The sequence below is a fragment of the Leptidea sinapis genome, chromosome 12 (genome assembly GCF_905404315.1).
Source record: "Leptidea sinapis chromosome 12, ilLepSina1.1, whole genome shotgun sequence".
Taxonomy (NCBI): Eukaryota; Metazoa; Arthropoda; class Insecta; order Lepidoptera; family Pieridae; genus Leptidea; species Leptidea sinapis.
This window is the reverse complement of record NC_066276.1, coordinates 12,358,717-12,379,920: the sequence shown is the minus strand read 5'-3', so window position 1 is coordinate 12,379,920 and position 21,204 is coordinate 12,358,717. Positions and strand designations below refer to the sequence as shown.

Below are 21,204 nucleotides of genomic sequence, written 5' to 3'. Positions count from 1 at the left end.
AAACATAAGACTCACATTAAGTACAAGGGCATCGCACTTCTTCTGTTCTAGGGATTCCACCAGTATGATGTCGGGCTGCTCTATCTTGATGTTGACCGTCATCATGGCTGCGGGCGCGGGATCGGGCGTCTGTTCCGGCGCAGATGTCGATACAATTGATAATTTATTTTTCTGCTGTGTGTCCAGACAAAAACATATAAGTATTTTTCTACTCTTTCTAGAGGCTTAGACCGCCTACGGTTTTTTCCCGAGAGCGGTCTATCGCTCTAATCGCAAAATCGCTCGAGACGCATACACCACAATAATTATACCAACCCGCGATTTTCACACTTTGATGATGGATTTCAAGAGAGCAGGATGTATTGTTGCTGTGATATTATGAATCAGAAAAAAAAAGACGTCAACGAAAATTTTGCAAATATTGGTTCCATCCACTAACAACTGTTGCAAAGTATTACCGTATAAAGCTGGTCTTTTCGGTACTGCCACTGTGATTTTCTGGGATAAACTTTAGTACTTGTTGACTACATAATTTCAATGGTGCGACAAGAAGACAGTTCTTTGCGACGGTCCGTCGAATACTCGTCGAAATGTTATTCTAACTAAGTATACATAATTATAATTGTTTACCCCACCACAATGTAGGTAGTAATCCCTTGTTATCTGTACGCCACAAATTACGGAATCATCCCCACTACCATCATACAACTAAGTTATGGAATGAGCTTCCTTGTTTGTTGTTTCCAGGACGATACGACATGGGTACAATTTTTCTGGTGTTGCAAGAGAATGTGGGCTACGGTGATCAATTAACATCAGGTGAGCCGTGTGCTTATTTTATCCATCTCTTCCATGAAAAAAAATAAGTCTATGTTTTCCTATTTGTATTTTAATTTTATCACATATTTTGTAGAAAAACCTTGGACATAGCAGTAGACTATGACATAATACTACTTTATATTCTATCTCTTTCTAATGTAATTATTTAGTGTTTAATTGTTTTATAGCCCGAATAAAATAGGATATAATTATACCGATATAATTTCAGAAGTCTTGTCAATGGGCTTTTTGGACTCGTCTTTGATCTTGAGTGGAGGTGTGTCCTCCGCGAGGCCAGTCGTCATGAACTCCGCTATTTTATTCAGAAAGTCCATCGCCAGAATCAAGTTGAAACTGAACACTCTGATATCCACTGAAAAGTTTTGCAAGTTGAGTAACAAGTGATTTAAAATTAAATTAAACATTACAATTTTCCACCGTGTAAAATTTCATAAAACGATGGTATAAAGCTAAACAGAATCGAATTGAGAAACTGAAAACATGTTTCAGCAATAGATTATAAATGCCATTGTTCTGGTAGAACGGACGAGCGGATAGAAACTGGACGGTGGATTGTATAAACAATTTAACAAAAAAAAATGCGTGCCAATAAAGTACATATATCAGAAGTGAAACTTCTTTGGCAAACTAATATTTAAATCTCTTAAAACACATGAATGTATTTGAAATCCATGTTTTATCTGTTTTTAAACGACCGACAGGGATCCGAACGTACTCACTCGCCCAACCAAACTGATCCGCGTGCCGGTACAGTTTGTAAGCCCTGCCCACTACGGTATAGTTTTAGTTGCGCTATTTTTAGGCGTCATGAATACTTCCATGTTTTATATGCGTTCACTGCCTCATTCGCGCAAAGTAGTTTCACTTCAATTACATCAACTTAATAATAAAACTACACCAATAATCTGATACTCACCAAACGTATCGGTGTTTTTCATAGTAAAGGTGATGTCGATCATACTTCGTATTTTGTCATGAGCCTCCATAAATGTCTCCTGGACGTTTTCGCTCGGTTCGACTTTTTGTTCCGAATGATCGCGTCGTCTCTCCAAATATCTGAAAATAATATTTATTGTTGTTTTTATTATGACGATTACTAAAATTCTTTATAAGTACTTAATATGTAATTTAGATTCAGTTCAAGTGCTGTTGTATTAATAATAAGAAATATAAAATTGCCAACCCTATTTTTTGTTGCAAGGTTTCTGTATGAAGGGTGTCGGAACTAGTGATATTACTGGACTTAGACTTAACATGGTGTCCATCAAAAATTTATGTTAAGCATAGTCCAAGCAGCCGCACGGCACTATTGTGGGCAGGGTGTATTACTTACCATCAACGAAACAACATTATCGTCTCATCACTTTACTGATTTACTAAAAGAATCGAGAGCACGAAGTTCATTAAGAGCTTCGAGTTCGAGTATTCTCGAAGGCTTCTTTGGTCTGTTGTAGTGATGCTGACCTGGTGATCTTGGCACCGCGCGAGGGCCTGGTGTTGTCGAGCGTGCAGTAGACCAGCAGCAGGGAGGTGTGCATGGCTCCGTCCGAGAACATTGTTGTACTGATGCTTACCTGGTGATCTTGGCGCCGCGCGAGGGCCTGGTGTCGTCGAGCGTGCAGTAGACCAGCAGCAGGGAGGTGTGCATGGCTCCGTCCGTGAACATTGTTGTACTGATGCTTACCTGGTGATCTTGGCGCCGCGCGAGGGCCTGGTGTCGTCGAGCGTGCAGTAGACCAGCAGCAGGGAGGTGTGCATGGCTCCGTCCGAGAACATTGTTGTACTGATGCTGACCTGGTGATCTTGGCGCCGCGCGAGGGCCTGGTGTCGTCGAGCGTGCAGTAGACCAGCAGCAGGGAGGTGTGCATGGCTCCGTCCGAGAACATTGTTGTACTGATGCTTACCTGGTGATCTTGGCGCCGCGCGAGGGCCTGGTGTCGTCGAGCGTGCAGTAGACCAGCAGCAGGGAGGTGTGCATGGCTCCGTCCGAGAACATTGTTGTACTGATGCTTACCTGGTGATCTTGGCGCCGCGCGAGGGCCTGGTGTCGTCGATCGTGCAGTAGACCAGCAGCAGGGAGGTGTGCATGGCTCCGTCCGAGAACATTGTTGTACTGATGCTTACCTGGTGATCTTGGCGCCGCGCGAGGGCCTGGTGTCGTCGAGCGTGCAGTAGACCAGCAGCAGGGAGGTGTGCATGGCTCCGTCCAAGAACATTGTTGTACTGATGCTTACCTGGTGATCTTGGCGCCGCGCGAGAGCCTGGTGTCGTCGAGCGTGCAGTAGACCAGCAGCAGGGAGGTGGGCATGGCTCCGTCCGAGAACATTGTTGTACTGATGCTTACCTGGTGATCTTGGCACCGCGCGAGGGCCTGGTGTCGTCGAGCGTGCAGTAGACCAGCAGCAGGGAGGTGTGCATGGCTCCGTCCGAGAACATTGTTGTACTGATGCTTACCTGGTGATCTTGGCGCCGCGCGAGGGCCTGGTGTCGTCGAGCGTGCAGTAGACCAGCAGCAGGGAGGTGTGCATGGCTCCGTCCGAGAACATTGTTGTACTGATGCTTACCTGGTGATCTTGGCGCCGCGCGAGGGCCTGGTGTCGTCGAGCGTGCAGTAGACCAGCAGCAGGGAGGTGTGCATGGCTCCGTCCGAGAACATTGTTGTACTGATGCTTACCTGGTGATCTTGGCGCCGCGCGAGGGCCTGGTGTCGTCGATCGTGCAGTAGACCAGCAGCAGGGAGGTGTGCATGGCTCCGTCCGAGAACATTGTTGTACTGATGCTTACCTGGTGATCTTGGCGCCGCGCGAGGGCCTGGTGTCGTCGATCGTGCAGTAGACCAGCAGCAGGGAGGTGTGCATGGCTCCGTCCGAGAACATTGTTGTACTGATGCTTACCTGGTGATCTTGGCGCCGCGCGAGGGCCTGGTGTCGTCGAGCGTGCAGTAGACCAGCAGCAGGGAGGTGGGCATGGCTCCGTCCGAGAACATTGTTGTACTGATGCTTACCTGGTGATCTTGGCGCCGCGCGAGGGCCTGGTGTCGTCGAGCGTGCAGTAGACCAGCAGCAGGGAGGTGTGCATGGCTCCGTCCGAGAACATTGTTGTACTGATGCTTACCTGGTGATCTTGGCGCCGCGCGAGGGCCTGGTGTCGTCGAGCGTGCAGTCGACCAGCAGCAGGGAGGTGTGCATGGCTCCGTCCGAGAACATTGTTGTACTGATGCTTACCTGGTGATCTTGGCGCCGCGCGAGGGCCTGGTGTCGTCGAGCGTGCAGTCGACCAGCAGCAGGGAGGTGTGCATGGCTCCGTCCGAGAACATTGTTGTACTGATGCTTACCTGGTGATCTTGGCGCCGCGCGAGGGCCTGGTGTCGTCGAGCGTGCAGTAGACCAGCAGCAGGGAGGTGTGCATGGCTCTGTCCGAGAACATTGTTGTACTGATGCTTACCTGGTGATCTTGACGCCGCGCGAGGGCCTGGTGTCGTCGAGCGTGCAGTAGACCAGCAGCAGGGAGGTGTGCATGGCTCCGTCCGAGAACATTGTTGTACTGATGCTTACCTGGTGATCTTGGCGCCGCGCGAGGGCCTGGTGTCGTCGAGCGTGCAGTAGACCAGCAGCAGGGAGGTGTGCATGGCTCCGTCCGAGAACATTGTTGTACTGATGCTTACCTGGTTATCTTGGCGCCGCGCGAGGGCCTGGTGTCGTCGAGCGTGCAGTAGACCAGCAGCAGGGAGGGACCAGCAGCAGGGAGGTGTGCATGACTCCGTCCGAGAACATTGTTGTACTGATGCTTACCTGGTGATCTTGGCGCCGCGCGAGGGCCTGGTGTCGTCGAGCGTGCAGTAGACCAGCAGCAGGGAGGTGTGCATGGCTCCGTCCGAAAACATTGTTGTACTGATGCTTACCTGGTGATCTTGGCGCCGCGCGAGGGCCTGGTGTCGTCGAGCGTGCAGTAGACCAGCAGCAGGGAGGTGTGCATGGCTCCGTCCGAGAACATTGTTGTACTGATGCTTACCTGGTTATCTTGGCGCCGCGCGAGGGCCTGGTGTCGTCGATCGTGCAGTAGACCAGCAGCAGGGAGGTGTGCATGGCTCCGTCCGAGAACATTGTTGTACTGATGCTTACCTGGTGATCTTGGCGCCGCGCGAGGGCCTGGTGTCGTCGAGCGTGCAGTAGACCAGCAGCAGGGAGGTGTGCATGGCTCCGTCCGAGAACATTGTTGTACTGATGCTTACCTGGTGATCTTGGCGCCGCGCGAAGGCCTGGTGTCGTCGAGCGTGCAGTAGACCAGCAGCAGGGAGGTGTGCATGGCTCCGTCCGAGAACATTGTTGTACTGATGCTTACATGGTTATCTTGGCGCCGCGCGAGGGCCTGGTGTCGTCGAGCGTGCAGTAGACCAGCAGCAGGGAGGTGTGCATGGCTCCGTCCGAGAACATTGTTGTACTGATGCTTACCTGGTTATCTTGGCGCCGCGCGAGGGCCTGGTGTCGTCGAGCGTGCAGTAGACCAGCAGCAGGGAGGTGTGCATGGCTCCGTCCGAGAACATTGTTGTACTGATGCTTACCTGGTGATCTTGGCGCCGCGCGAGGGCCTGGTGTCGTCGAGCGTGCAGTAGACCAGCAGCAGGGAGGTGTGCATGGCTCCGTCCGAGAACATTGTTGTACTGATGCTTACCTGGTGATCTTGGCGCCGCGCGAGGGCCTGGTGTCGTCGAGCGTGCAGTAGACCAGCAGCAGGGAGGTGTGCATGGCTCCGTCCGAGAACATTGTTATACTGATGCTTACCTGGTGATCTTGGCGCCGCGCGAGGGCCTGGTGTCGTCGAGCGTGCAGTCGACCAGCAGCAGGGAGGTGTGCATGGCTCCGTCCGAGCACATGCGGCCCTTCAGGGAGAGCAGCGCCAGGCAGAACCGGGCCAACTCTGTGTCTTTCACAAACGTGTCGTCGGTCTGCGGCACCATTTGGATATAAAGTAATTAAACTAGTATTTTATGTTTTGAATGATTTATATGTACGTTTTGAATGACGGGTACGTAAAGTCAACTGCAAGTTTCTCTGTTTACCTACTATCCCAACTAAACTTCTGTTTCATTTAAATATATAAAAAATATTTATAGCTCCTTCTGAACACATTCCTAGTATTTTTTGAAAAAATCTAGATATTTTACAGGATTTAAGGTTTCACCAGTATCGATCCATTATAAAAACAAAAGAAAACATTTACATGCTCAACACAATTTCCTGATTTACTTACTATTAGTACCCACTGTGTGGAATACCACAATCGTTTGCATTGTAAGAAACATTTTTAAACAAGAAACACAGCCTCTTTGTTGAGTCATCTACAGGCTACAGTATTCCCGCACCGATTCGAAACATGGTCTTTAGAGAAAATTCATACTTTAAAGGCGAGCAACACATTGTTTCACCCCTCCAGGCAGCTGTTTTATTTTCATGTGAGCTTTTTGCCCATTTTCCCCTCCTAATAAAAAAATGAAAACTAACGCTTATCGTATTCATTAGATCGATGACGAAGCTGTCCATAGTGAAAGAGAACTTGATGGTAGTGCGTGTCTTCTGGCCGCCTGCCTCCTCCTGTACCACGGCGGCCGCAGCCCTGCTGGTCGTCCGACTGCTCTGACTCCTGACGGCCGCCTTGGACGTCACGCGGTTCACGTTCTGCGCGACCTTAACGTCGTCCGCGACCTGGCCCTCTTGCAGGTTTTGGTTGAGCATTTTCATTATGCTCTTGTAATCGCTGTGTCCCACTTTTATCTGCGATTTTAATAAAAAATTACTCAAGGCAAAAATTCTTATTATTACGACTATTATGTGGTTGAAATAAAAAATATGTTATATACCTTTATCATCACGAGTTGAAACCTATGCTATAAAATCAGCATTAGCGACATCGCGCCCCATAGAAGTATATACGATACGATGAAAATAATAAAAATATACGAATATTGAGTGGAGCCAGTTGTATCATTGTGCCGGTAAAATACTCACTGTAATAGTCTTCATCCGTCCCGATATGTCCAAGTCGGGCAGCGGATGATACCAGGAGGACAGACTGCGCTTGACCAAAAGCTTGAAACTGGTCGGTCGCAGCAGCTTCCTCTCTTGCGTCACGTCTATCTCGTTTCCCTCCAGCATTACGCACGACACCTTCATTTCTTCTAGCGCGAGTGTGATTTCATCAACCGTCACCTTGCTGCTTACGTCCTATAAACCAAATGACATAGTATAAAGCATTTTTTTAATAGAATGTATTTCGTTAAGATTTTGAACGAATGTAGCTTTGAAAGGTGTCCAAACAACTTAAAGGCTAAAACTTTTATCTTAACCTGTAATTTTAAATAAATTTCTGAAAACAAATCGCCGTATATAGAATTAAGTAGCATTAAACTAGGATTTAAAACAAGTTCAACAATTCATTTGAAGCCATTGTTAGGTTTTTTACAATATACTCACAGCAGGAACCCACTCGACGAATTTGTTATCGATGGTCAAGCGACCCAAGTCGATGAGCATTGCTTTGGCACTGGTTGAGTTCTCCGGCACAAGAATGATGGGCGCAGCGAGCTTCAGTCGGAGCGCCAACTTGGTCGAGTTCTGGTAAGCAGTGTGGACGTTGGCCCGGGCGGCCTCGGCGGCGTGGGATGACGCCTCTATTATGGCCTCTTGTGCTTCTTGGAAATTGTTTAGGAACTCCTGCGAGAAAAATTTATGAGTAAGTTGAAGGGACTTAGATGAAAAATAAGGAATCAAAACGAATTGAATTTCTGTTTATATAATTGAAATTGGTTTTATCTAATTGATAAGTCTAAGTTTGTACCATACCTACCATCATAAAATCAGAAGTGGGATAAAAGTTACACTGCTACTAAATATGTTTTAACTTAGTACCACTGCCTCGATAATAATTATGGTTCAACTTGAACTTGAGAGTACATACCAGCATAGAAGTGACGAACCAGTTGAGGAATACGATCCTCAAACAGTTTATCTGCGCATCAATGGACATGTTCACGTCACTCGTGCTCGGGAACTGTTCTACATTGTACATCACTATCTGCACGTTCATTACATCGCCACCCAGTACTTTTAATATCTAAAATAATAAAAAGATTTTGAGTAAGCCCTGTATTTTATGCAAAATTTTAATTTGATTTATGGCTGAGTTAAAAAACTAGTGACCTCTGTACACATATTGAGCCGGTCATAGAACAATAATGTTTGCAAGTACCAAAAACAAAAGATACTCTAAATCAATCAGAAAATTATTAAATATGAAACTCGCCTTCTTCAATTAATAACAGCTATTAATTATGCCATTTGGCTATAACATAATATATGAAATATGTTTGATTATTATCCACGAGGCTTGAATTTGGGGAAAGGGTAACGAATTTAGATCAACTTAAATTAAGTAAGCCGTAAAATATTACCTCTTTGTGAATAGTAACTGGATTTAAGTCCTCAACTTTAATCGACGCAATAGTACAATCAATCTGGGTGTACGAAGGTTTGAGTACGAGGCCCGCGGTCGCTCCGTGCAACTTGACGACTGACAGAGGACGCACGTCCGTTGCGAATGTCAGCTCTACGGCGCCGATCTTAACGTTCACTTTTAGCTGTATGCTTTCCACTTGTTTGGAGCGCGACTGCTTTCCTACGTTCACTGTGGATAGAGACGTAAATTTAAGTTAACTCATTGATTACCTTTTATGTGGAGACAAAATCAATTTATGTTTAATTTATTATTTAATTTCAAAAGTTAAGTTCGAAAGGGCTTGAACAAACATAGACTTTGAGTACAATTCTGACTTGGACAAGTAGATTTTAAGAAATCTCAAAAACACTACAATAAAATTTTTTTTTTTTTTGGAATAACTTTTAAACGGCTTTACCGATGGATTCACAGTTTAAATTTACAGTTGTAGGGATGGCCTTTAGGGTCAACCATTTTCCTATTTTTTTAAATAACTGTCACTACATCTACTTAAGCTCTACATCACTCTAATTTCACTGTTTTATAATTAATAAGTAAGCTGTTAGAATTTTGTCTTCCCTATGTTACAAAATCCGTCCTTAGAAGAGATTACTCGACTGTGGATCAATAAAAGTGCATAGCATTAACAACAGAACTGAACATTTCCTTAGGCCGCGATATAAGTCTAGCAAAGCCAGCATACTAATCATCAATCATATCAAATATACCTTTAGACTTAGCAACAGAGAACTCTTCGTCCTCGACAATAGTCTCCAGCGGGCCAGCCGTTGCGTATCTGTCCACGGAACTCTGAATTGCGTTCAGACGAGTCTGAAAATATTACATTGAGTGACAATTAGGCTTATTTTCATGTTCATTTTCAATCAGCAATGTTCAAGACTAGAAAAGTAACCTCTAATAGATTAGTGTAGAAAGACCTGCTGCCATAATACACGATTAACAGACAGACTGTGACAGTTGTGCTAGTATTAAAAAACTTGTACTCGAGGCTTCAAATAGTGTCGTCAACGTATAGTCATCATCAACCTTATTCATTCACCCAGAAGGGAAATCGGAGATTACATACCGATAGCCACGATGCAATATATACAACATACTTCCCTGACTACGGTGTATAACCCCCGTCGCGTTGTAACACCCTTGTTATATATGCAGCATGACGTGAGCAGACAGTCGCCATTTTGCAAACGTCACTTTTGATTGGTAATTTTGGAAGTATGGATGGAGTTTAAGTCACAAGATGGTAGGGCTGTCCCTATTAAAATGGTCGAGTATTGTATGTGTTGTTGTCTAGCACATTAGGGATGCTACGAATATAAGATTGATAAAATCCGACGCCAAAAACACCAATCATAAATGCTTAATTTGTAAATCCCGCATTCAAAGCTAAATAATAAAGCGGTCAGCGATTTTTAGCGTTGATGGCTGGGGATGATCGCTGAGCGTCATATGTGCCTTATGTTTATATAACACAACGGGCAGACTAAAATCAATGTGTGAAATGCATGCATACCTGATATTCATTGACAGTAACGAGAATCTCCTGTAAGCCTTCGGAATGTAGAAGCACGGCGAGTGTTGTAAAATCCAGCTCTATCAATTGTTCTACAGATCCATAATGACTGCGGAACTCGGGACATTTTTTATCAACCTAAAATCATTTATTGCATATAAATTTACTGTTAAACATTAACTTTTACAGATTTTTTAAAATAACCGTTAAACCACATCAACCATTTGTTACCATTTCCAGAATAATTGGTATGAGGAATGACGTTCTATGTACATATGGACATATCATTCGCAGTCTCTGATAACGGAACAGCAAAAGTGTGCTTAGAAACAATGTAAGCACACTTTTCTCCTTAGTCATATGTCAACTGTGTGTCAATCAACAAGCTTAAGTGTGCTATAGAAAATGCTTAAATAATACGTTAACGACTCAAAAAAAAGATGGTGTGACTTATCACCGGTATGGCTATTTTATTTATATACGATTGATTGGCAAAAAGCATAAGTAATTTAATAAAACGAATATTTTTGAAATTAAATTTGTTACAATTATTGACAAGTCCACAGACAAGACCCGCTTGTTAGAATAATACAGAAATGAAATCTATCTAGAAAGGTCTTTTTTAAAGGCCTAGTTAAAATTTAATAATTGTATTTTGTGTAATGTGAACGTTACAAGAACGTGAACACTTACATACTAGTGCACTTCATCACGGAATCACGGACGGATCACGGAAGTATCGTTACCTAGTGATAATTGATACTTATTTACACCGCAAATCTGTAAAAGCTAATATTTCGCAGCTTTCCCGTACACGAGATAATGAAAGAGAATTGGCGCTAGTTGGTAGCAAAAGAGAGATGTGAAGGACTTTACTTACCAAATAAATCTAGTGTTATTAGCTCGAATCATTTCCTCGACGCTGATTAATATTTCACCATAAAAATGATTAAAGCCTTTAAAAACTCATGTTCAAAAAGTATGATTTGAACTTTTTTTACATTAAAAGTATTGAAATCTCTTACGAATGTCAATATATTTAGTCAAACTGACGCACACCAAAGTCCAATTTAGCCACATTTATAATTTGACAACAGCATCGACATCAATATAATTTGTCATACAAAGATATATTGATATCCACTCACACGACATATGCCGCCCTTGAAAAGTTGTCTTAGTCTTTGTAACATTTTAATAACCAGTTTACCCTTATTATTTTATACAATATATACGTATCTTCTATATATATAGAAGATACGTCGATAACGTAGGTAAGGAGAAACAAATACACACACAAAACAATTAATAAACATAATAACTTTCCCCTTTACAACATGAGTGTGATTTTTGATTAAGTATGTAAAAACCATTCGACTGAACAGATCTTGATCAGAAAATACGGACAGACTGATAAACGTAAAACTTATAACAACCCTCTTTTTCGTTAGGGTTTAAAAAAATACTCAACTGCTTACTACACTGGTGTCAATGTCCAAATCGGGTTCTAAATTTACATTGCAGCCTTTTGACTAATAATACTTTAAGCAACTAGAGTAAACGCAGAAATGTATAGATATGACAGTCGAAGCTTACTATGGTGGAATAATTTGTGGCAAGTGCCAGGCTTTGTGTTTGTTTAACGTGAATTGTCTATATATATAGAACGTCATTGGATATGGACCTTAATATCACATGAGGTTATTGATGCCATATTCAAATAAACACAATCTAAAGAAAAAAATAAAAGTTTATAAGCGTATAATATGACAATTGACTCTCACTTTGCAACATCTATTTTTTTAGAGTAATGTCCTTATGGGAATAAATGATGGGACGAGCAGCTGGCTGGACTAAAATTAAGCGGCATCTGCTGTCGTTAACAGTCACATGAGATCAAATTTCGCCCATCACCTTAAGACTTAAAGGTGGAACGCGCGATGACATTTATGCTGGAATACTTACATTGCTATAAGTGACCGCAAACAGATACTGATCTTCTAGTTTGCTCTCGTCCTTAGTCAACGCAGGGGTCTCTATCATATTGATGGTGGAGTACCCCACTCTGTGGTGCTCCATGTTGACCGCGCCCAGCCTCACTGTCGCTTCCAGGGTGAAAGTCTTCTGTGTCGCCGTCAGCTCTAACAGTCTCAGAGAAAACACCAGGAACTTGTCATAAGCCATTGATTGATTTATAGTTTTACGGTTCACACATAATACGAGTTCTGTAACAAAATATGTGTAAAACAGATGATGAAATTTTTACATTTTCCAGAAGAGGCGCTGGTGGAGGAGACAAAAATACCTGTAATAGAAACTGGAATATCAGAAAATAATTATCAAAGGCTTAAGCAACTTCCTGCTCTGATTCAATTATTATATTGTTTTCCATTTTGCGGTCTTTCACTCTTCCAGGTTCACTAACATTCCTAGTCATTTTTATTTTATTTGGTGCATTTTTAATTACTTGCCTAATATGCATAGACTTTGCAATAGAACAAACATTTTTAAATAATTTGGAGCATTTCTACATAAGTGAGAAAATATTGTATAATGATCTCTCACTATATAGTTAATATAGCGTTGTCTGCTCGTATGAATTCCAGCTGTTGTCCAATCATCAAATGACAATATAATTGACTGACAAAACAAGAAGGAAACAGCTGAAACTAATTATTAACATATTCCTTTTTTAGGGTTCCGTAGCCAAATGGCAAACTTGGTAAGTATACTGTGAACCGCATTAACATTTTCACACAAAATTAAATAAACAAATTTTGGGAGTTCCCCATGCTTAGAACTGAAACTGATTTTTTTTTTTTCATCAAACCCATACGTGTTCGAAAATAATATTGAGGTTACGAATATCATTTTCTCCTAAACTGAATAGTTTGCGCGAGACACTTCCAAAGTAGTAAAAAGCCCCCCCCCCCCCCCCCCATGAAATAAAATGATGCAACTCAAAAAATATATGATGTACATTTCTATGCAAACTTCCACCGAAAATTGGTTTGAACGAGATCTACTAAGTAGTTTTTTAATAAGGATCAATGATGAGAACTCATTTACACTGTAAGATTTTGAGCAAAGATTTTTTGCCTTCTCCATTTAAATAATTTAATATCAGTTTTCTTTCTCTATCACTTTTATATTATGTTACTTGCTGCTGCGGAACCTTCCATGAGCGAGTCCGACTCGCACTTGGCCGCTTTTTTATTTTTCAAATATCATACAATAATTAATAAAATCAAAATGTTCAACTTGTTTTAGGTTACGCACCATAATTCTAATGGAATTATCAATAATTTAATAAAAATACCAATTCCTTGCTTTATTTCAACATACAAACCCTTATAAAAATTTCGACTCGCACGTTAGGTACGTGCTACTAAATTGTCTGACCGATAAAAATTTGCATGAGGCGAAATAGTTGTTATGGGAACGCTTTTAAGTATTAATCAGAAAATTGGTTTGAACGAGATCTAGTAAGTAGTTTTTTAATAAGGATCAATGATGAGAACTCATTTACACTGTAAGATTTTGAGCAAAGATTTTTTGCCTTCTCCATTTAAATAATTTAATATCATTTTTCTTTCTCTATCACTTTTATATTATGTTACTTGCTGCTGCGGAACCTTCCATGAGCGAGTCCGACTCGCACTTGGCCGCTTTTTTATTTTTCAAATATCATACAATAATTAATAAAATCATTCTAGATTGCCAAAACGTATATATTTCTCGACTAAATTGTTACCTTTCATAATGAAGAACGCCTCAATCTCAGTGAGCTGAACAGATTGCTCTTCGTGCGATTTCCGCTGCTTCGAGCGTGCTGTGTCTCTCTTCTGCTTCTCAGCGGGATCCAAATACCTCAAAAGGGAGAGACTTGACCCCTTTGATTCACTTGACTAGAAGAATAACAATAAAAATATGAATTATAGCTAGTATAATTATATAATTGTTTTCAGTGTATTGCAAATACTTTTTAAATTGCAAATGTGAGAGTTTTGATGACATTGGTTCCCATACAAAGGAAGTTTAAGGGCACTTTCGCTTGTTTTTAATATCCCGTGGACATACCAATACTGAGCAATCAAGTCTCGTATCTAGAATTCTATATATATTCTATGTATATCGTTCTCTTATTTCGTTTTCCGTCTCTGCTACTAGAGATGGTTATTCCAATCGCAATGACGCCAATGAAATATCTATTGTTCGAGCGCTTTTTGCCTAAAAGGGTTGGGAATACCTCGCCTTAAGTTAAAATAGCCGAAATATAATAAGTATAAATCTTTCATCAACAATTTCAACGACTGTCATTCGAATTCTCGATCAGATTCGAATTCCTGATCCAAAAAAAAGTGCTGAACGCCGCTAAAGAAGTTTTCCCTTCAAAAGTACAGGGCTACTCGACAACCTTAAAAGGATAGTTTGATTACAATTAATAGTTTTCAGAGCCTAGTTTTACATAAACTTCTGCATTATACTCTATCTACTTATTACTCTGTTGTAAAAATGAAACTGTAATATTAATGAAAAATATATTATTATCAGTTAAACAATTGACCGTACCATAGATTATTATCTATGGTCGTTATTATCTAACGTCGTTATTACGACGTACGTCCTAATGAATTTCATCAATATAAAGACAACACTACAGTTTATTATCTAATAAATGTAATCTACGGATCGTTTTACTAGTCAAAAACAACCAATACGGTACAATAACAAGATTACATCTTCACACTTAGATTATTTGTACGTCTAGATAGATTATGATAGCTGTGAAAACATCGAAAAAAATTGAGTTTAGCATTTAGGTACCTCTATTTTGAGCAATTCACTCACACTAACACAAAGTGTCATAAAAGTTGCGAGTGTAAGACGTAGCTTGTCACGCACACTAAACTAATATTCTTGGCCCGTTTTTATCGGTTTTGTAACAGCAAGACACTTTCTAGACGTATAAATAATGTAAGTGTTAACATTTACCACGGCAGTGGCTCCGTCGGTCGGTTCTTCGAGTTGGGTGTGCGGCTCAATGACGCGACCGCTCACGGTGTACGCGAATTTGTAGCAAAATATCTTCAAATTGTGGACAAGTTTGATGGATAATATGTACAAAGATTTGAAGTTATAAAACCAAGTAGGAATGTCTGCTTATGTTTCTTCACTATCAAGTCAATTTCAGTAGTTGTGATGATGATGATAACAATAATTAACTTGTTTTAGGTTACGCACCATAATTCTAATGGAATTATCAATAATTTAATAAAAATACCAATTCCTTGCTTTATTTCAACGTACAAACCCTTATAAGAATTTCGACTCGCACGTTAGGTACGTGCTACTAAATTTGCATGAGGCGAAATAGTTGTTATGGGAACGCTTTTAAGTATTAATCGCTTATGATTAATTCAAATAGATTAGAAATAATTCAAAATTCCAAATACATGAAGTATATAAGCCACGCCACTATTAACAATTCCTACAGCTAACATTTCTTTTTCTTTTACCCATCGTAACATATGAATAGCTGTCACGTGTATTCTCGCAACTTACGACAGTCGCCTAGTCAGGAGTGTAGTGCATATACAACGGCACGTAATAAGATTAGGATATTATCATGCCCACCATCTGTATGTATGGCGTTCCTCAACAGTGCGGGTTTCATGGAACTTTCTTCCACTCAAGCTGCCGAATGAGCTTCCTAGTGTGGTTCCTTCCTGTATCCGGGACGATACGACATGAGTGCAAAAAAAAATAGCGCGTACACCTTTCTTAAGGGCCGACCACGCTTCTCTCGTGATTCCTCTTGTGTTGCGAGAGAATATGGGCGGCGGTGATCACTTCGCACCAGGTGACCCGTCCGCTCGTTTGTCTTTCTTAAGATCAGTAAAATAATCAAATGAATTACTTAGTATTACTGGGATGCAACGCAAGTACAAATTAAATGTGGATAATAATAATAAATAGGAGCAATACGCATGTAAACATACCTTCAGTTGCATTGTCTCTTCAGATCGTGGCAATGGCATGCTCACCAATATTTCACACAACATTAACAATCTAAAACAAACAAATATAATATTATGTTCAATAGATGCCTTAAAGCAGACTGAATAAAGGGAAGATTTTTATATGAAATTGTCGAGTGTTCAGTATTTATAAATAGAGTTATAAACTAAGTTAATAAGTGTAATGCTAACAAGAACCTACTCTCTTTAATGACATAAACAGCTAGCTAGTAGGAAGATCCATCAATCATCACATAGGTGTTTGATATAAGTATTATATTCAGGCTTAGCTGCAAGCTGAATACATCGTAGATATAGAGATATTTAACTGTTGAAATAAGTTATTGAGTTTGTCGTTATATTTTCAGGATGATTGTTCCATTCAGTTACGAATACCTACAGATTATTAAAGATGCGTTTCAAGGGTTTGGCATTTCCGGGCACATTGTGGAATCCAATCTTTTGGGGTTTCAAATAGACTTGTGATCCAAATGTTCTGTCTGTCTCGTGCTACAGTTTGGCGAATCAACATCTCCTGAGGATACGTCGTGTAGAGGCGAAACACGTGTCGAATTGTTTGAAAAGGAATATTGGCGGAATTAACACTAAAGAAAAACTCAAAACATTTGGATGATTATGGATTTTCGCAAAATAACGCCTACTTCAATAAATTTTTTTAGCCATTAGAAGTCATGCCGTCTACTATCATTTGAAATGAGACTTTAGCGCAGTGTTTCCAAGTCGAAACGACATGTGTACATTCATAAAAGAACGTACACATACCTCGGATGATTCTTCCGGTGTAACTCGAGTACAAGTCGTATATACAAGTACTCCATTTTCCAGGTGAATCTACTAAGGTCACGCAAGGATGGACCAAAATACAGCTGAAGCAGCAGGCAATAAAGCAGTTGACTCACTATCTGAGAAGGGTGCACAAAATTTCTACGGGATATGGAGCTTTAAAAAAATTAATAATATAGGGTACGGAATCAATCCTAACAGTACTAGGAAGGGACTGATAGACAAAAACATTCCAAAGATTATTAAAAGACTTCTCCGCTATCTACCTTTTTTTAGGTGTTTTAAATGTTGCCCTTGCGTTTCTTCTTTTTTTTGCACATCTACTAAAAATGTATATCTACATGAAAAGGATCCCACCTATCTTCGCTGACGCCGACGGCTATCTTCTGCAGTTCGCCGCGGATCTTGATCTTGGGCAGCCTGGGGTCGTCGGTGATGAGACACTTGTGTATCTGTATCACGAGGGTCGTCGGCTGCAGCAGGTGTAGAGGAGTCGCCTCGTTTGATACGATCGCGGAATGCCAGTCTTCGTTCGAGGAAGCTACCACAATCTAAAATATAAAAATAATAATTTCGTTTAGAGAATAACCCCCTTAGTCATAATGGTCCGCTAACTTAAAACGGCCGCTAAGGTGTGTTTTTTCTCATTCTGACCTAGGTCAATAGAAGAAGACAGAGTGAGAATTAGCAATGCTTTGAGTTAGCAGACTATTATCAATAAGGGGGTTAGTGTCCAATACATTTTGTGGTTGTCGTCGCGTTTCCTATAACGATATTTTTATTCTATTTTAAAAGCCGTGTAATAAAGATTGTCAAGTTATCTTGAGTCGGCAAACTGTGCAAGAATATCAATAATTGGGACGAGGCAGTAACCAATTGTCGTTTCTATAAATTAGAATTTGTCGAGAGGAGAGAGTTGTTCAATAGGGAAGCTTCTCAAGTCAGGTGGGTCACCTGCATCTCCGTGAGGTGCAGCGCCATCTTGTCGTAGGCGTGGCCCGCTATCTCCCGCAGGATGTCGTCGTCAGCGAGCCCCTGGCGGTGCAGCCGGCTCACGTCCAGAGACCGGCTGCGGGGCTCCGACCTCACGCTGATGGCTCCCAGCTTCACGACCACACATGATTCTTCTCTGCAAATAAACATTTACCTTAGATCATTTATTCGTCTAGATAAACATTGACGGCTGTGAAAACGTCGAAAAAAATCGACTTTAGAACTAACCTCTATTTTGAACAATTCGCGCACACTAACACAAAGTGTCATACAAATCGCGAGTATAAGACGTAACTTGTCACGCACACTAAACTAATATTCCGGGCCTGTTTTTATCGGTGTTTAACAACATGATACTTCATCTAGACGTATAAATTATCTAAGTGTAAGACATCTACATCGTTGACAAGAATAGCGATACCTACTTACAAAGATAGGATGATTTTTATGATACTTCGACATCCGCCAATACTAAAAATATGGTGTGTTAAAATATACCATTGCATTATATTGTTCTTGCTATTATTAACATTTTTAATAGATTTGATTTATGGCCTGACTATAGTTAGTCAACTTAACCATTTATATACAAATGATTTAGGCCATCTACACGAGAAGTCTCGTGCCAGAATTTGGCGAGACAACACGTCCTGAGGATGCCTCGTGTAGAGGCGAAACACGTGTCGAATTGTTTTTAAAAACAAATATTGGCGGAATTAACACTAAAGAGGGCCTAAATCATTTGTATAATTATGGATTTCCGCAAAGTAACGCCTAATTCAATAAATGTTCTTAACCATTTATATCCTACTTCTCAACCATAAGCCACTTGTAACTCGATATGTCTACTGAACCATAAACAGTGGACGAGAATCAAATAAATTTTAATAATACATAATAATGTACAACTTGCAAAATAAAAAGAAAACGTTTCAATTTATTGTATAAAAAATATTTTAATGCAACAATATTTATACATGGTATTTATTTATGCGGTATAGTAATATTTTCATTAGTTGTATATAATAGTACCTTCTTTATAACAATATTGTTCTTTCTACAAATGTAAAATAGGACGAGAAATAAAATTTATTGAGGATTTTTAATTTGTTACGCCAAAGAAGTATAACTTCTAATGTACGTACGCACAGACACATTTTGAGTAAATTATTTGTAAAACTGCATTTCTATTTTTACTTTCATATTAGCAAGTTTTTGAATAATGATTCAGTGATTGTATTTTACCCATAAGTAGGTATATATTATTGGTATTTATATTTTTTTACCATCAATAAATATCTTACTAGTACAAAAAGTAGTTTCGTTGAATTATTTTACAATGAACCATAACAATTCACAACATATAGATACGTACCCTTTATATATCCCTGTCTGCGGCACGATGATATATGAGGACGCAATATCCACGTCTAGTTCAATAAATGTATGATTATGCACCGCGTATTGCATCCCCAGAGAAGACTTCTCTTTTAAGTCTGAAAACTTGTTCTCCGCAACCGCTTGCAAACTGCAATCAAACATTAGGTTAGGCCTAGTTGTGGATATGTCTCATTTATAATTCGTGATCCATTGAGTTTTGTCTCTTTTATGATAAAAAAAAACTTTAGATCCAGAATTCCAGAATTTGAAGGTCGTCTAAAAAGAGACACATATCTATCCAATTTTATGAATATAATAGCCGCTCCCGGCCGCTTCGCTGGGCGAATTTTAAAAGGAAGGAACGTTGGAAAGTCGAATAATAATAATAGCTAAAAACCATCTAGGATAAATTTCGCATCGAATGTCGAGTGATAGTTTCATATCGTTACGATCAGTGGTTTAGGCGTGAAAGAGCCACATTATATTATATATATAGACTAGTGGACCCAACAGACGTTGTCCTGTACACATGTTTTAAATTTGAAAAATCGGTCAAGCCGTTAGGAGCAGTTCACTAACATACACATGAGCAGGAGAGTTATATTATATGGGCGGAATTGAGAATCTAAACCAATCTCAAATTCACTGAAACAAACAAAAAAGTCATCAAAATCAGTGCAGCCGTTTAGGAGGTAGTTTAATTGTGAATCTAAACCATTTTCGAATCCACCTGAAGACACACACCAATCTCAAATTCACTGGAACACACAAAAATATCATCAAAATCGGTCCAGCCGTTTAGGAGGTAGTTCAAATGTGAATCTAAACCATTCTCGAATCCACCTGAATACACACAGAAAGTTTCATTAGAATCGGTCCAGTCGTCTAGGAGGAGTTCAGTGACATACACACGCACACAAGAATTATATATATAAAGATAAGATGACGCCTATAGCACTGCCGTTTGGTGACGTCTTCAGCTTGTCAATCTCAGTTTACTACTTGTTTTTGAAGTGTAATTTGTGGATGTTGATGAAAACAAACATTTGATTCTCAAGTATTCCATAGTTGAAAAATACCTGCAGTGTGATAACTTACGTTGTTAATGCGGTAGATTCTGTGGGCGGTTTGAATACGTCGACTATCTGTATGACTGTCTGTGCGTCATATATAATCTGTAGCGGGCGGGCGCGAACTACGACACGTTGATCACACTTGCCATCTAAACAAAAAGATATATAACTTATAATTATAAATTCAAGGGGTTAAAATAACTGCCAAATCTCCAAATTAAACAAAAATATATTAAAGCTTTATTCAATATTTAAAAAAACAGCTTCGTTGTCGTTTTCACATACGCTTTCATTCGATACCCATGTCATAAGGATTCATAAAAAATGCCTTCATTCAAAATTAAAATAAAACACCTTATTGTTGCCACAAACCCTTTGCTTGATCCCCATTGCATAAGGATTTTTATAGTTAGAAACCTTGAGCGTGTTAGACGTGTCTTGAGGACAAATATAAGTGGCTTTTAAATTTTAATTAAATAAATGAGCAAGCGTAAACAAAATCTGGACTATTCATTACATAATGAAGCTAGTTTTTATTTGTTTTAAGAGAGTATACTTTTTGAGTTTCTTGCCGCTTCATCTGCGGTTTTACGAATGGGTAGTGTAAAAACTGATCACAAAAATGCATAAAATTCAATTCAGTCAGTTGGAGGCATCGACCCTATAACCTATAGACTCCTAATAAAGGGCGAACGCTTAGAAACCGTTTTGCAATACGGATATATAAATCCAAAGTAACCAGTAGCGATCGCTTGCGATGTGTTGTGACAAAACCTGACCAATGAACATCAGTAGCCTGCGCCCGCTCACCACAGTTGGTTGTCTAAATTGTTTGCACACAGGATTCTATTATAAGGTCGATGCTTAAGAACACTATTGGCTATGTAACCAGATTGGTCTTTCGTGCCATAACTCTTAACTTACCTAGAGGATTCGTCTCGAACATCACATTTAGCAAGTTCGCATCTTTGGAATCTTCTTTAGAAGTAACGAGATGTGGATCAAAGTTGCCTTGGCGAACGCCCGTCACAGTGAAAGCTCTCATTTGAACATCCACTCTGTAATATAA

The 21,204-nt window shown here is 40.4% G+C and overlaps 1 protein-coding gene and 1 long non-coding RNA gene across 31 annotated transcripts in view; one reads left to right on the top strand and one right to left on the bottom strand.

The window, feature by feature from the left end:
* The window catches only part of LOC126967068 (intermembrane lipid transfer protein Vps13), a 122,224-nt gene that overhangs the window by 78,554 nt on the left and 22,466 nt on the right, over positions 1 to 21,204 (bottom strand). For 2 of the 27 annotated variants that reach the window (XM_050811401.1, XM_050811403.1), the window contains exons 11-29: positions 21,060 to 21,193; positions 20,161 to 20,284; positions 19,058 to 19,210; positions 17,644 to 17,818; positions 17,047 to 17,240; positions 15,868 to 15,937; positions 13,620 to 13,773; positions 11,831 to 12,090; positions 9,866 to 10,003; positions 9,060 to 9,162; positions 8,288 to 8,520; positions 7,795 to 7,950; positions 7,311 to 7,550; positions 6,846 to 7,061; positions 6,342 to 6,611; positions 5,622 to 5,785; positions 1,757 to 1,896; positions 1,035 to 1,192; positions 16 to 174 (exon numbers count right to left, since the gene is read on the bottom strand). In XM_050811401.1, coding sequence (XP_050667358.1) covers positions 16 to 174; positions 1,035 to 1,192; positions 1,757 to 1,896; positions 5,622 to 5,785; positions 6,342 to 6,611; positions 6,846 to 7,061; positions 7,311 to 7,550; positions 7,795 to 7,950; positions 8,288 to 8,520; positions 9,060 to 9,162; positions 9,866 to 10,003; positions 11,831 to 12,090; positions 13,620 to 13,773; positions 15,868 to 15,937; positions 17,047 to 17,240; positions 17,644 to 17,818; positions 19,058 to 19,210; positions 20,161 to 20,284; positions 21,060 to 21,193 — 3,241 coding nt within the window. Of the gene's footprint in view, positions 1 to 15; positions 175 to 1,034; positions 1,193 to 1,756; positions 1,897 to 2,414; positions 2,492 to 2,524; positions 2,606 to 2,634; positions 2,716 to 2,744; positions 2,808 to 2,854; positions 2,889 to 2,964; positions 3,014 to 3,074; positions 3,092 to 3,294; positions 3,344 to 3,404; positions 3,454 to 3,514; positions 3,549 to 3,624; positions 3,659 to 3,734; positions 3,784 to 3,844; positions 3,894 to 3,954; positions 4,037 to 4,064; positions 4,147 to 4,174; positions 4,224 to 4,394; positions 4,444 to 4,631; positions 4,681 to 4,741; positions 4,791 to 4,961; positions 5,011 to 5,071; positions 5,089 to 5,401; positions 5,451 to 5,511; positions 5,561 to 5,621; positions 5,786 to 6,341; positions 6,612 to 6,845; positions 7,062 to 7,310; positions 7,551 to 7,794; positions 7,951 to 8,287; positions 8,521 to 9,059; positions 9,163 to 9,865; positions 10,004 to 11,830; positions 12,091 to 13,619; positions 13,774 to 15,867; positions 15,938 to 17,046; positions 17,241 to 17,643; positions 17,819 to 19,057; positions 19,211 to 20,160; positions 20,285 to 21,059; positions 21,194 to 21,204 lie in introns of those variants that run through there. The other 25 variants (XM_050811402.1, XM_050811404.1, XM_050811411.1 and 22 more) reach the window with 25 other exon arrangements.
* LOC126967305 (uncharacterized) lies at positions 2,397 to 5,414 on the top strand. Of its 4 annotated transcripts, none has more exons than XR_007729976.1 (5): positions 2,397 to 2,480; positions 2,921 to 3,030; positions 3,691 to 3,800; positions 4,131 to 4,240; positions 4,351 to 4,407. It is a non-coding gene; the product is annotated as an uncharacterized LOC126967305 (long non-coding RNA). The 4 variants fall into 4 exon arrangements; XR_007729973.1 differs by lacking the exons at positions 2,397 to 2,480; positions 4,351 to 4,407 and adding exons at positions 2,507 to 2,590; positions 5,358 to 5,414; XR_007729974.1 differs by lacking the exons at positions 2,397 to 2,480; positions 4,351 to 4,407 and adding exons at positions 2,507 to 2,590; positions 4,918 to 4,974.